Source organism: Pelecanus crispus, chromosome 9, assembly GCF_030463565.1.
Source record: "Pelecanus crispus isolate bPelCri1 chromosome 9, bPelCri1.pri, whole genome shotgun sequence".
Lineage (NCBI taxonomy): Eukaryota > Metazoa > Chordata > Aves > Pelecaniformes > Pelecanidae > Pelecanus > Pelecanus crispus.
Window position 1 is genome coordinate 1388900 of NC_134651.1, and position 15684 is coordinate 1404583.

The 15684-nt window shown below is 41.4% G+C and overlaps 1 protein-coding gene across 1 annotated transcript in view; it reads left to right on the forward strand.

The window, feature by feature from the left end:
* The window catches only part of ARHGEF26 (Rho guanine nucleotide exchange factor 26), a 60932-nt gene that overhangs the window by 11300 nt on the left and 33948 nt on the right, over positions 1 to 15684 (forward strand). The window contains exons 4-5 of the mRNA XM_075716814.1: positions 812 to 868; positions 5071 to 5231. Coding sequence (XP_075572929.1) covers positions 812 to 868; positions 5071 to 5231 — 218 coding nt within the window. The remainder of the gene's footprint in view (positions 1 to 811; positions 869 to 5070; positions 5232 to 15684) is intronic.

A 15684-nucleotide genomic window follows, 5' to 3' on the forward strand; every position in this document is an offset into this window, starting at 1 on the left:
CAGTTTGGTTTTTTTTTTATGTTTTCCTGTTAAATGACACAATGCATGCAGTTTGCACCGGGAGGGAATAAACTTGAGGGGTCTCTGGTGTGGAATTCGATAGCTGAGCATGTGGCTTCAGGCCGCGGAAAACGTGGCTGTGGCTGGAGTTCATGGTGGTTGTATATGGAAAGCTGGGGCAAATTTGGCTTGGCCGATTTGGCTGTAGGGTGCAGAGGGGGGAGAGGCATCATCGTAGGGTTGAGGATAGAAATACAGGGGTATTTACTCAGGACTTCATCATGTCTGTTTAGGGTAAAGCTGGAGCTCCTCCAGAATAACTCTTTGGCCAACAAACTACCTGTCTTGGTATTTTGTCTCGGCCTTCAGGTGTGTTTAACAAATGAAGACGCTAAAATTTTTCTGGCTGACTCGGAAAACAAACCTTGTGATGTGCATACAGTAGTCAAGAAATCTGACTTCAAAGGAGAAAGCATTTTCATGCTTCTGTGTGTGTGTAAAATCCAGGGAGGTTGTGCAGGGTGACCGTGATTCAGCTGTGCATGCTTTTGCTGCAGTAGGTCTCTGTGTGTGTCCTGGGATAGTTTTTAATGAAATTATTTAGTTCTTTTGGTAAGTCAAATGACAGATGTTACTGACTTTTTTTTTTATTATTATTTATTTCTGCTGGTTCATTGCTGTCTTTCTGAAGTGGACAGATTCTTTAGCTGAATTCTTAGTCCAATGTTTTGATAATTCTGTGGTTTGGTGGTTTTAATTGTATTTTTCTACAAAAGATGTTAAAAATTTAAATGTTTTTTTTTTTCCTTAGGTAAAGAAGAATGGGTTATCGGAAGTGATCAGCCAGGAAGAAAGAAAAAGACAGGAGGTACTCTTTAAAGTAACACATTCTTTTTTTGTTGATTGTTTAGGGATGCACTGCATGCCTGACTTAATGCTCTCTATTTGTTGATAAGGAGACAAGTTCATCACGCTGCTTCCTGTCCTAGAGCGAAGTGTCTTCTCTCCCCAGGGAGAACAAATAAACAAAACGTGTCTAGTGCTGATGTGCGTGTGTCCCTGCCACGGGTCTCCTGCCAACATCCTGCGGGTCTTGCTGGAGGAGCGGTTCCTAGGTACGCTCGCTCCAGCAGATGCAGCCTGGTTGATGGCTGCCCCGTAGCAGCGGGCAGTCACTGCTGTGTGCTGTACCGGGGAAGGTGTAAAATTAACCTCGTGTTCACAGAGGGCAGGAGGTAGCGCATACATTTTTAAAGGCAGTGAGGAACAAAGAACAACTCATTACAATGCCCCTTAGTTGTAACTAATCCTGTGAACGCTTCTGAACGTGCGAGCGCTGCGTATCTGGTGTCGCTAACCTTTTTCCTTTCACACTGAAATGGAGTAGGTGCATCCATGCCGTCAACGGTGCAGACAGCAGCAGCAATTACTGATGTAGTTATCTTTTCTCTCTCTCTCTTTCCCCTTTGCTCCTTTTGTCCTCTTTATCCACTTTCCTCTTCCTCTTCCCTCCTTGTGTCCGCTTTATCTGCCTTACCCTCCTTCCTTACTTACAGGGACTATATCAAAATGAATGAGAGGTTGAAAAGAATAGCCTGGCCTAGCCAACTATATACCTGCAGTTCTTGAGGTATGTCCTTCAACAGGAAAAAAACCCAAGGTTTTTTTGAATAGAAACACTGTAGTATTACCTGCCGTGGAAATTTGTTCCAATATCTTAATTTTTGCTTCAGGACATACCTCAGTGAATGTAGCCAAGTGAGACCTGACTGGGGTTTTCTGTGCAGTTCCCAGTTGTGTATAGCAAGCCACAAATACTACTTGAGCTGCGTGACCTACAGCTGCTGTGTTCATACATGAAGTACAGAAACATCTTGTATTGCATACATGAGGTTTAGACAATAGTTTTGGTTTTTTGTGGGGGTTTTTGTTTGATTGTTTTTTTAATAATGCTACATTTCTTTGGCTATCTTCTTTTGCTTTTTTGGGGGAAGAGGCTGTGCAGCAGTTCAGGCCACGTGTTCTGCTTTTCTGTCTCCTCCTGCTGGGAAGCTTTGAGACACAAGGCATTTATTTCAGTCGTATCCTTTAGGAGCCTTTAGTCTTATGTTTCCTGGAGTCATATGTACATCCCTTCAAAGACAACAAGTTCTTTAAAGACTTTGCATTTAAAAGGCATCTAATGTTACCAAAAACGTTTTCAAGCCTGAGGTGTTTTTTATTTGAATATTAGAGGCCCATTCTTTCAGAGGGAGCCTAAATAAACATTCTTAAGATGTAGTTGTACTACCAAGTTGTGCTTTTGCTGTATGTCTTTTAAATTGCCTTTTATCAATTATTATTTATTTTTTAAATTGCTTTTTAGAGCCTATTAGATTATTTTTGCCATCACAATATATTGTCACTGGAGAAAAATTTGCTTTATATCTTGATTAAATGTCAAATGTCATACATTCGTACACATCCCATCTTTCAGAACACATTAGTGAGATGGATCTCTGCATCTTTTGTCTAAAGAAAATGTCATATAGACAGACTGATTTGAACTAAAATAATTTTTGACAGATCTTCTTTTCTTGCGAGCTGGAAACGCTAACTGTGTATGTGTGTACAGACTGCAGTATGCATCTGGCCGCTTAAGTGTTTACTGTCCATCGGGATTCAAACATCTGCTTACCTTGATATAATGCAAATTAACGCAGTGTGGTTTCAGATGTCATTCAGAAACAGTTAGCGAGCACCTGGTAAATGCCAGCCCAGGCTCTGAATGTGGTGTAGTTACTGTATGTCGAAGTTGTTTCTTAATCCTTTTTTATGCTCTGAAATGCATTTGGGTCATGGTAAGATGATATTGTCTCCCTTCCTTACACATTAGAAGCAAAGTATCTTTCTTTGTCCCATTTGTTTCTGACTGTGCTAATGACTTTCTGTCACCAAAGTGGAAGAAGTCCCTGAGAGTCCTCTGTAAAAGCATAAACAACCCCCCTTCAAAACAATAATAATGAGAAACAATAATAATAAGAGAGCTTGTATATTTTCTTGTGTTGAAAAATGTCTGGGTAGAAACCAATTAGCCATGGAACTCTACAGCAACCCTTAGGTAAATTCTTTCTTTGTGAGCACAGCTGGGAGAAGTACAGTGAGACTGAAGATGAGTTGGCAGGCAATTTAACATTATTTTAAGCATCACCTTTGCATATCTTCTTGCACAGCAGTATTCACTCTTGAGAATAACATGTGGCATGTTGTAGCTGTTACCTAGCTGCTGCTGCACTCTCACCAGATCCCTGCAGCTTTGTAGGTGGGTAATAAGATGGAGAGGCTACTGATACATACATTAGGCTTCCTTTCCTTGTTTAATGTATAATGGCCCTGGAGGTTTTCTGTGGAGTTGATAAATCTTCTTTGCACTGCGTAAGCCTTGAAAGCTTCAGACTTTGGGGTTTGGGGTTTTTTTTCTCCCTAAGAAATCCAAAACTTGTTATTTCATTATTAAAATCTCAGTTCTTTAAAGAAGACTTTTTAGAAGGGAAAGAATAATTTTGAAAGCAGTCTGGGAACACTGAGACTCAGGATACCCAAGAGAAACTGTGTTTTATCAAAAGCTTACCTTAGTAACACCAGCAGCACTCATGAGACTTCAGCTGTTTAAGAAATCTTATGAACAAACGTCTCCAGCAGAATGTTTTGCGGTTTTTTTCCCCAGTATGGTTTGTCTCGGTTGGCAGCTGGGAGTATTCAGGAAGGCTGTCTTCAGCCTGCCTGTGGTCCCCCTTGCCTTTGTGCCTGGTCACAGAAGAGCAGGGCTTCTCTGGAGCACGTGCACCAGATCATCCGAGGGAACTCCTGCGGACTCTCTCTGTCTCTCCCTGTGTGCAGAGCCGTGGGCATTAGCCTTTCTGAATACTCACATCTGCACTGCTGCATTTAAAGTGTATCTTTTTCCTTTGGTTTGAGAACGCTTAGAGAAGTTAGTTGCAAATAACTAGTGAAATTATACGTGCAAGTACTAGCACTAGTTCTGTTGAGAACAAAGTTGTATTAGCTCTGCTGATGGCATTACTCTGTGTTAGTAATGCCTGGAAGGGAGCGCTGGGGATAAATGAGACTTGGTGGAGCTGGTGACAAAAGGGTTCACGAAAAGCATTTAATTTTTTTTCCATGTATATACATGTAAGAACTCTAGTGGATTAACAGCAAATAAAGCCTAGAGGGTAAAAGATGTCTCAAAGCTGAATAGGTTTCTACGCGAGAGGTGAGAATTCCCAGTGGAACAAGTATGTGGGTTTCAAAGTCCAAGAGTCCATTGCAAGTTTGCTCTGTGTGAGCCAGCTGATGGAAGCTGCAGCGGCTGCTGGTGAAGGGGGGTGATAACGCGGCGCAGTGTGGGAGGGGAGGGAATATGCCGGAGCTCTGCCTGGCTGCTCCCCCGTCGCTGCTCCCCATCGCCCCTCCTGCCCGCTCTGCCGCCAGGCTTCCCTCCCTGCTGCAGGCAGCTCGGCGCCCGGGCCGGCTCCCGACTTCGTGCTTCTAAAGTAACCAAGGTGTCACTGCTGGTACGTGACCAAAACCCGAATTCTGCAAAGGGTTTCGCTTTTCTGCAGATGCTTGGGGAGGCAGAGCTCTGTTACCCAACAACGCCTTCAAGTAAATAACTTGAGAGCTTCTGGTTAAAAAAAAGCAAAAGCCAATACTGGCTGGTCAACAGGCTGATAGGAAGCTTCCAACCAGACCACAGAAACAGATGTGGTTTGGTTTTGTTTTTTTTTTTTTTAATTAAGAAACAAACCAAAGCCACCTCTCAGGAGTATGAATGGGGAGTGATCACAGTTGGTGTTAAGTTTTTGTCTTCAAACTCTGTTTGCAGTTGCATTTTTTCCTAGTATTCAATCACTTATTTCTAAGTAAATGATGGAACTATCATGGAAATTAATATTTATGCTGTAATTTCTAGCGTACATCCAATAACTTATCTTTGCACCCCTCCTCCACATTTTCCTTTTTTTTTTAAAAAAAAAAAAAAGAGCCTAGTCAATAGTAAATCTTTTCTTTCCCCCCTGTACTTTGCAGGCAATATTTGAAGTGATATCTTCTGAGCATTCTTATTTGCTGAGCTTGGAGATTCTCATCCGGATGTTTAAAAATTCCAGGGAACTGAGTCTCACAATGACCAAAACGGAGAGCCATCACCTTTTCTCCAATATCACGGACGTTTACGAAGCAAGCAAAAAGTAAGTGTAGCAATAAATTTCTACATTTTTAATAAATTACACATTTTTAAAATTATAAATTTAAATGTAAAATTTAGTAATTATAAATTTAAATTACTTACAGTACAGTTTCTTAGTTATAGCTGAGGGTGATTACTAGTAGTCAAAATACCTTTCAAGCAAGTAATGAAATGTAGTATACAAAATAGTGTCTTTACTGTTACCACAAAATGAAGGAACAGCTGCAAGGTAGCAAATTCAACAAAAATTTAGGCCTGACAGTTTAAGAACGAGGAGTCAAATGTTGCATGTGTTAATATGCAGAGTCTTAGCTTTTTATAAGCTGTAAATAAATTAGAATGGAATTTGACTCTCTGTTCTTTCAGAGCACCAAAATATATGTGCTCTGCAGTGCTAGAGAATCATTTCATATAATACAAGCAGGTTTTATTTTGCTAACCATAGATGCTGGTTTTGTAATATGAGTAGGCCCCGTTTATTTGGATTATATTTTCCTTGTATACCTACCTCACAGGCAGCTCCTTGATAGTAGAGTTGTGGTTAGTACTACCTATGACATATGGTAGTATTTGCAGACTTGGGCTATGCCTTACCTGCACTCCTGTTCTCTGAGGCATCTTGCTCTAATTTGGAAAAAATCCTAGCTTTTCTTGCCAGAATACACTATTTTTAGAGTTGAACGGTTGTTTACTTCTCTGGCTGTACTGACGTAGTGAGGATTGCTTACAGGTAGGCTGAACTGGAGATGTCCAGTTACTGTTTTAATACCTGTTTGAACATAAAAGCAAGTTTCTTATTGGAATCTCAAGTAACCATTTTGGAATGGTAACCATTTCTTCCAAAAGTGTCATGCTGGCGTGAAGATGGAAAATGCAAAGAACAGTGAAGATTTGAGTTTGACAGCCTCACCTTGCCACTGTGTTGGAGCTCCTGTTTCATGAGAGAGGCACGGTGTTAGTTTCTCTGAAAATTGGTAGGGAAGGAAAGAATAATGTGGTGTGTTTTAGTCGAAATAAGCATCGTTCAAATCCAAACAGTTCCTGAGCTAAATGTTGATACATTAAGCAGTCATACCGAGTCTTTACAGTCTGTCAGATTAAGCTTAGTCTGCCCTTACTAAACTGTTACAAGTGGAGTAAGAGTTTCATGCTTGGCCTTAAGGGCTGTCTCTTGCCAGTGTTTTCCTTAATCAGCTGAATCACTGTTTACTTTCTCCTGAGTACTCAATGTACAGCATACTGTGTGCCTGTGGTATCTTTTATGCAAACAGCATCGGCATTTTACAGTTTACGAACAGTGTTGTGCGCGCCATAGCACCTCACACCAGACTTGTATTTCTTTCAAAAAGATCTGCTGTGCTTTTTTCCCCCCTAAGTTTTTTTTTTCAGTACAAAGTCAAGAACAAGAAAAATGGACACGCTAGAAATAGTGCCGGATGAAAAGGAAATGTTGGCAGATCTTACAAGATACAAATGCTGAAAAGTCTGTTTTATGATTGCTGATAATTACTGCCAGCATTATTTAGTGTGGGACATGCGTATGTATGTGCACTCACAGTGTACTTCGGGGTTATGAATACTTTAAACTCTATTTCAAAAAGTTCTTTAATGAGGGTTTGCTTTGTTACAATTTGTTCGTTATCCTAGCCTGGTTAATAGCAGGATCAGCAGGTGAATTTCTGTGGTCTATGTAAGTAAAAAAATAAAAATGTCTATGCTGCTTTTCTCATACTGTATTTCCAGTTTGAAATCAAGCACAATGGTTAAAGGATGCACATGGCCTAGTTAAGATACCGATTGATCCTAACCGTAGCACTGTACTGTAACTGTATTTCTCTCTACCTGTGGAACAGGAAAATATTGGCCTCATTTCAGAAATGGGGCTGATGGTTGGGTAAGGAATCTGTCAGACTAGGAATATTTCTGGAGTCAGTCCTTCCTGCCTTCTTTTTGTTTGGTTGGTTTTTGTTCCTTTTCCTTTGTCCCCTTTGCTTCTTTCTTGTAGAAATTGTGATGTTCTGAATTCTTTAGCATCAAACCTGTATTTACCTTTGTGGAACTCCTCAAGCTTCACATTCCCAGTCATGGTAATGTCCTTTCTTGGCTCCTGTTTCTCTGAAGCCCCACAAAGTCTGTGGAATTTTACATCTGTTGTGCAGCAGTTTGATTTTATGTCCTCTGGAGTTTATGCGGTAATAAGATTTTGTTTCATGGAACATGCGTGAGAGAGTCTAATGTATTGTGTCAAGTGCAAACCTCATTTAGGAGCTGTATAGTAGATGTACATTGGACTTAATTCAGTATACCTTCATTTCTCCACCCCCTTGCTCCCTTTTGTTTCTCTCTTTTTCTTGTAGTTGAGGTCTTTTGCCAGAAGCTGGGGATTTTCTGAATGCACAGCCACCACAGGAATGAGTTGTACGACAGCAGTGTTGTCAGGGAGTGCAGGTTCTCAAAGTCCTTATTTTCAAGGAACAGTCCTTTTTAAAGGCTTCTCCTTACATGAAATGTGAATTGTAAAAGTAAAGTATCATGAGCCCTTTTTTTGCTAGACGAATGTTGATGTCGCAGAACCATCATGTATGAGGGGGTAGTTGCCATCTTTTTTAGGTAGCTTAATAGAAATGAAAGGTTTAACTAGCCTGCAGACCTTGTCTCTCCTTTGGATTGTTTCTGTAAGACACGGCTGACTGTACTAGTACGGCTGTGAGAATAGGTGTGTGGTTGGTTTCTTCCCTCTGTTTTTCCCTGTGTTGAATAAGCCTTCCAAATCATTAAACCCACTTTTAAACTTTTCACTTAAAATATTTAAAGCAGCGATGGGGGTGGGGAGAGCAAGATTTTTAGGGGAATTCTTACAACCCTTTTAATAGTCTTCAAAGGAAGCGGGAGGGGGAAAAAAAAAAAAGAAGGAACGGAAAAATACCACACTAGCCTAAAATTATAATCTTATTCTTTCTTGTCTGGGAAGTCTAATGGTTTAAGAACTTGGGTTTTTTATATCTGGGAGTAAAAACAGAATTCGTAACTCCTTTTTAAACTTAAATGAAAACATACTTTGTTTCCTGAGTTATGCAATACTGTTAAACCGTAACAAAACTTTGTGCTGGCTTTCTACAACCTCATTTGTATAAATAATGAAAGTGATTTTAAAACAGAACTTCTTTCTTGGTATCTCCAAACTATCGCTTCCCATTTTCAAGGTCCTTCAAGGTAGCAAAATCCATCCTTTTGTTAGAAGATTGTAATAAAATTGAAAACATACTTTGTTTCCTGAGTTATGCAATACTGTTAAACCATAACAAAACTTTGTGCTGGCTTTCTACAACCTCATTTGTATAAATAATGAAAGTGATTTTAAAACAGAACTTCTTTCTTGGTATCTCCAAACTATCGCTTCCCATTTTCAAGGTCCTTCAAGGTAGCAAAATCCATCCTTTTGTTAGAAGATTGTAATAAAATTGAGTATCTGTCCCATTATGCTGTATCTTAAGCAGCCTTTCCTTTACTTAAAAATATAAAATCTGAGTATGACTGCGTGAGTGTAGTTATCAGCGGTTTTGGTTGCTCAGACAAAAGTTTGGTGACCTAAAGAACATGAACCGATAAAAATACTATCTTTAGTCAAAATTGCCTAAAGATTGTGTCTAGGAACTTTGACTTAGAACATATTTAATGGAAACTCTCCAGAAACACCAAGATAGGCTTCTAATGCATGACAAGGCCGTTTCTGATGGAACAAAGCTGCCTGTGTTCGAAGCAGAATGCAGACAGCAAAGACCGTCTCTGCTTTTGGGAGCTCACTGGAATGTCTCTAACAAAGAAGAGTTGATCTGAATAATTTCTGCAGCATACAGTGTATTTGTTTATGAAAATATCCTGTAAGGCGGCTTCAGAAAGCTGAAGTCTTTTATTGTGTATTTGCCTGTATGCGTAGTGTGGGAGTTTGTAACGGATAGAACGCAAAATGGCGCAAACCGCAACCCGAGGCGGCGAGAGCTGTTACGCAGAGATGTAAGCCGAGGGGGACGCCGTAGGCCAGCTTACTCGGAAATAAAAACTTGTGTAGTCCGAGAATCCTGCGCAGTCAGTCTCACTGGTAAGAAGAACTCTCTCCAGTCTCAGCACGTGGTGCAAAGAGGTCAGTGTCTTGGGAAGGAGGAGTTTCTGGGAAATTAGTGACACGTCTTGAAGAACAGTGGGCCTGACGGGTCGAATTGCCAGACTTACAGGAGAAAGGAGAGCGTTAGCATTTTGTTTCTCTCTCTGCCGTTAGTCCAGCAAAAGGCAAAAAGCTTATGGAATATCAGAAGATTAGCATTAGCGGAAAAAGACACGAACAAAAAAATATTTTGACAGGTTCTGACTGTTTTTAAACTGTGTGTCTTGATTTCGGTAGAGAAGCCTGTGTGGGTTTGTGAGGTAGATTAACATCTTGTCTGAGCGTCTTAATTTAATTCTATATGTGTGAATATATGTTAGGAACCAGGTAAGATTTCTTTACTTTACAACATACTTTTTCCTTAGGAAAATACAGTCCTAGGGTTCATTTAAGAAGTGTGTGTATTGAATCAGTTAACTAGGCATTGAATCATTATTTTTAGAGAATGCAGACTTCTGTTGCCCAGTTTCTTTGGAAGATTACAAAAAAAACCCCAAACCCGCATATAATAAAAAAAGTAAAAATAAAAATTTAAATACTGTGAGTAGACCCTGGGTGATTCAGGTGAACTCTACTGAAAGAGTATTATTCATAAGTTACAGATCACCAACTTGACTTTCAGGTAAGACAGTGATGCAAGTCATTAACATCCTTTTTTCCTATTTGGTCTAGACTGGTGGTCTTTAGTCTGTGTTCTGTATTTTATCGCAGTTCTTGCCATTAGCAGTTTTGAAGATAGATGAGTAGTGCCTTGAGGGCATGCAGCTGAGCGCGGTTACCCTGTTGGATAAGTGACACTGGGGTATGATCCGGCGGAGAATTTCTGGGCTCTTCCAAAGAAAGTTGTTCATGTTGGATGTTTTGAAGCAGATAAGTGGCTTCCTTATCGGTAAGGCTGAGTGATTATGTTGGATATGGTGGACAGAGTAATGGGAGCAAGAGGGAGAAGAATCCTCCCAAATGATGTGGACGCAGTGTGTGAGGCACCTGTGGCTCTTGCAGAAGCTGGTGCATGGCCCTGCCCCCCAGCAGGTGCTGGTGAGCGCTCAGGCCATGCACGATGCTTGGGTTTTCGAGGTGTTGCTGCTCAATTTACCATTTGTGGGTTTTGCCTTTCTCCCAGCCTTGCTGCATAATCTGCTTTTAGGGCCGATGGGGCCTTTTCTGATTGTCAGGAGATTCCAGGGATTCTGGAGGATGTATTGTAGAGCAGTGAGTCCAAAATACCATTTTTTTTCTTTAAATTTTAGGTGCTACAGAACACATTTATGGATTTGGATCGTATTAATGACTTGGGACAGTGCATTTGTCCCTGTGTTTCTTCAGATTGCTTCCTTCATGGTTTGTTCTGGCATCAGTGCTCATTGCTGAACTCTTTGGCTTTAATATATAGGAATTATTTGTTTAGAGGGTTCTTCTGGCAGCTGAAATAACTCTCAGGGTTGACCTGTGCTGTTCCTTTGCGTCGGTAAACAGTAACTTTAAAATAATACGAGGTTCGTACTTGTGTTCCTGACCCGGCTTCCTTATTGGAGACAAGATTAGATATATGACTTCAGTACTCAGGAACAACAAAGCTGAACAGAATCATACTTCCCTTGGCTCATTTTCTTGGGTGAACAGAACTTAAGAGAAATAATGTTTTTTTTTTTTAAGCAAGTTCAGAAATTTTTGTACATATAAATGCATCGTATTTACTAAATTAAGAATTATACCTGGCAATTACCTATGCAAAAAGTGTCCTTGAAGAAAATACCTAGTTTTCCAGAAAATACAATAAGCCTTTAGCTTCAGATTATTCACTTAAACATATTGAAAAGAATACCCCAAACTAACAGGTCCCCACCCATCGCCTTCGTGGTGTATTTTCATGCCGTGTAAACAGGCTAAGGTGCGGCCGGCTGTTGCTAGGTGTAGGAGGACGCCGCAGGAAGGTACCGGGCAGCGACTCTGCCGGGGTGACGGGAGGATGGTGACGCTGCCTGCTCGCCCGTGCACGAGCCTGTCCTTCCCGCTGCTGCTGCGCTGCCCTCCTTGGTAACACGGCCTTCGGTCCCAGCGCCTTCCTCCCCCGTGGCTCTGATGTGTCACCCGCAGCCACAGCGGTGACCAAAGCAGGGGAGCGGTTTTTTGGCCGTGTCGGGGCTCAGCCCCAGGCAGCAGCTCAGCACCACGCAGCCATCGCTCACTGCCCTGCCCCGGTGGGATGGGGGAGAAAATCGGAGGAGTGAGAGTGAGAAACACTCCTGGGCTGAGACAGGAACAGTTTAATAGTTGAAATAAAATAAAATAATAATAATAACAATATAATAGTAATAATAATACGCAGCAAGCGATGCCCAATGCAATTGCTCACCACCCGCCGACCGATGCCCAGCCAGTTCCCAGCAGCGATCGCTGCTCCCCGGCCAACCCCCCCAGTTTCCATACTGCCCATGATGCCGTATGGTATGGAATGGCCCTTGGGGCAGTTGGGATCAACTCTCCTGGCTGTGCCCCCTCCCAGCTCCTTGTGCCCCTGGCAGAGCAGGGGAAGCTGCAAAGTCCTTGACTGGCATAAGCAGTGCTGAGCAACAACTGAACCATCAGCGTGTGATCAGCATTCTTCTCATCCTAAATCCAAACCACAGCACTGTGCCTGCTGCTAGGGAGAAAATTAACTCTAGCCCAGCCCAAACCAGGACAGGCCGGTACCTATGGAAAAGTTTCTCAGCCCAAGATAATTATTGTTGATAGCAAGCTGGCAGGGGGGCATTGCCAGTGGGGATGAGTTTAACTCTGAAGAGATTTTCTGAGAGCAGTCAGTGTTTTAATATAACATTAGTTTAGCATAGTGAAGAGAAGCAAAGTGGTTTGCAGTACATTGCCTTCCGTCCTGTGTAACGTCCTGTTCGGGCTGTGCGTTGCATTCTCTGTTCCAATGCCCCTCTGAAGGCACGCCAGCTACTCGTAAAGAGAACAGAACCTGTTCACAACTTAGAATCATAGAATCGTTTAGGTTGGAAAAGCCCTTTAAGACCATCCAGTCCAACCATTAACCCACACTACCAAGTCTACTCTAAGCCAATCAAGGGTAGAGTAGCTTGTCTCCGCCTTGGGCAAGCATCTGTGAAATGAAATACAGCTCGTGTTAGATTTCACAGTCCCTGCTCAGGCGTCCTTATCTTTGCCTTCGCGCCTGCTCGGAGGTGGTGTAAAAGATCGCTTTTGGAGAGGCCGTCTGAGAACCTTCAGTAACGCTGCGTATGGCACGGGAAGGGCTGGTGTCGGTGGAGGGCATTTGCAGTTGTGAGTCTGTTACCAGTGACTTCAGCCTGAGCCTGAAGGCGGGTGCTGAAACCAGGTGGGACTGGAAGCCGGAATAAACTTGCCTTACTTTGGCCAATCCCTTGGAGTGACAGTATCTTCAAGAAACACCAACATAAACATAAAACTTAAACTGTCTTTATGGTTCTTTTTTCCCAAGGCTGGATATATGAAATTTAAATATTAGTTGCATAAGACTTGTGTATCTTCAGAAAATCTTCTGTATCCCCAGGGTCATTTGCAGTGTCATTTAAATGCTGACCATGGAACCCTGGTTTTGTTTCTCTCTAGCATCCTGCTTCCATCGCTTTTTACCCAGCAGATCCTGAAATGCTTGTCAGCCTTTGCATACACACAGTTTAATGCCTTTAAAATAGTATTAGCTGGTGTGATCTTTTAAGGAGACCTTTGGATCATGTTAATGATTGTGTTTACTTATTTTGCTAATGAAAATAGACACTATGTAGCTGGATTTTGTTTGGGTTGTGGTTTTTTGGTTGGTTTTTTGTTTTTTTTTTTTTTTTTAAAAAAAAAAAAAAGCAACTGATCTGCCAAAGTTTTCCAGATCCCTGGAGCTGCCATCTCATGCTTTGCTCAGAGTAGACCCTTCAGGGCATAGTTTCTGAAAGATTACATGATGTAGTAGTACATTAAGTATCTTGTTTGGGTTTTAGGGTTTTTTTATTTGGCAGTGTAGATGTACCCTGTATATCGGCTCTTTTTACCACATAATCAAAACCTAAATGACTGCCATTTGCCAAGATCAGGAGTAACAGATGAAGGTCCTCTCATTACAAACTGCAGTACGAACTGAAGAATAGAGGGAACCCATTCTTTTGATGAGTTTTACTCGAGAGTTTTCTAGAGTAAATCAGGGTGTTTTTCAGTGCATTTTTTTTCCCCTAACTTCCCTGAAATGATATGATTGCAATGTTCTCAAGCATTTGCATGCCAGGGGAGGAAAGAATTGAAGAATGGTCCTGCTCAACCCTCCTCTGTGGTAGGGTTGAGTTCACCTGAAAAGACACAGGATACAGGCTGCACCTTAAACCACTTGGCTGTTTCTGTGTTACTCTCTGGTTTCCTTGTAAGGCCTTTGCAATCTCTCCCATGTAATACTGTCTCCGGTTCTTTTTTTTTTTTCCCCTGCAAAACACGATTCTACGTCCTTATCTCACTTGAACTGGACTGACAGCAAACGTCAGGCAATAGTGAGCAGTAACGAGTGTATTTCTCAGGAAAAGGCTCAGTAAAAGAAATGGCAAAGCACCCAAGGCTGTGAGATATCAGTCATCTCACCTGCATGATTGTAGGTGTGATTTTTATTGATTGTTAATTGGGGTTGCTGAAGCTTGATGATATTAATAGTGTTTGTCAGATGAAAGGTAATTCAGTTTCTATTTTAAATTTACGAAACCAGTATTCTTGATTGGTGACCATTAGAATCTTACTTTGTTTTACCTCTCTCTCTATAGAGAATTCTAGTAATTTTTTCTTGCCTACCTACACTTGCATTCAAAACCTCATCTGCACACTGTCCTCTCAGTATTCTTTGTGTGTTGTATTACTGCCAAAATTATTTTGACATTAATTGTCTTCGTGTCCCTTTCTGAAAAACTTATGACTCTGAAGCTCTGTACCATCAATTTATCTTCCGGTGGAAATGCAGCACAGATGGTATGGAACTCGGTGTCCCAGATTCTTGCGAGGAGAGACTCACTGTCAGGTCCCCTTGGAACTTTTCCTCTTGTAATTAGATTACTTTTCAAAGCTCTTCTGCCAGTCCTTGGTCTAGGACTTTGTGTTCAGTTTTTCCTTTACTTTTATCGTTAAGTACTTTTGGAGATACTTTTTTTTCTTCTTTCTCTAGCTGAGGTCCTCAGCCTGAGAACAGATACTTCTCTACCTAATTGTCTTCTAATGACATATAGTAGAACATATGACATATTTTTTACATTAACAGCATAGCTGCTTTTCTTAAAAGGAAAAAAACCACCCAAACCCCAGATCTTCTCTCACCAGTGACTTGAGACGGCTTCTGTTAGCCAGCAACAGATAGTTTTGACGTAAAATAAAAATAACTAATTTTGAGATGAAATACTGTTTTGAAACAAGGATTGAAACCATATTCTAGATGAATGGCCTTAACCATTCAGTTTAACCAAAAGAGTCATAAAAGCCCTCTCTGCTGTAGAGGGCTGTTGTAGGGCCAGCATAGGAGAGTGTGTTTATTTTTTGCACACTGATGTAGAAGGTCTGGGTTTGGTGCTGGTGGTGCCTGGAGGTTTTGCCCCTTTCCTGTTACTCCCTCAGTTCAGCCAGCTGCCAGCCAGGCGAGATGTAGCTGAAAAATAGCCCACAAAACAAACGTGGTCAGAGTTTTCTTTCTCTTGCCTCCCTCGCATCCCCGTCAGCGTAGTTCCCAGATCTCGTGTCAGCCCACAGGCAGCTGAGGTGACGTACCTGAAAGAGCCTGGTAGGAAAAGGAATGAATTGATTTGGACAAGAGCTGTGGAAGCTGGCATTGCCAGAGCTGTGGCATGAAGCTGCCATCTGCCATAATATTTATTTGTTCTGAAACCCATCTGTATATTGCGTAAACATATTTTCTGTATTTTAAAAAAAAAAAAAAAATCCCACCGCAGCGTTCATAGCTAACTTCTTGGAGCCTCTGGCTCTTCTTCTGTGGCCTAACCTCTGCATAGAGAATTGTTTATGTGAATATTTGTGTTTAAGGACAGTAGAACAAAAGTACTTAAAAATTTTAAAGCCTTCCAGCTGTAACCCAAAAACTATTTATCCAGGAGGTGTTTATGCATCCTTTCCTGCAGAACGTCACTGTCACGATCATCTGAAACTTAGTGCCCACACAGACCCTCTCAAGCAGTTGTGCTTTGTTGTTGGGTCTTGCAGGGTTTGTTCAAGTAGCAGCTTACAAATCTTCCACCAATTTTCAGATTTACTGTTGCTGCAGGAAGCACAGAAG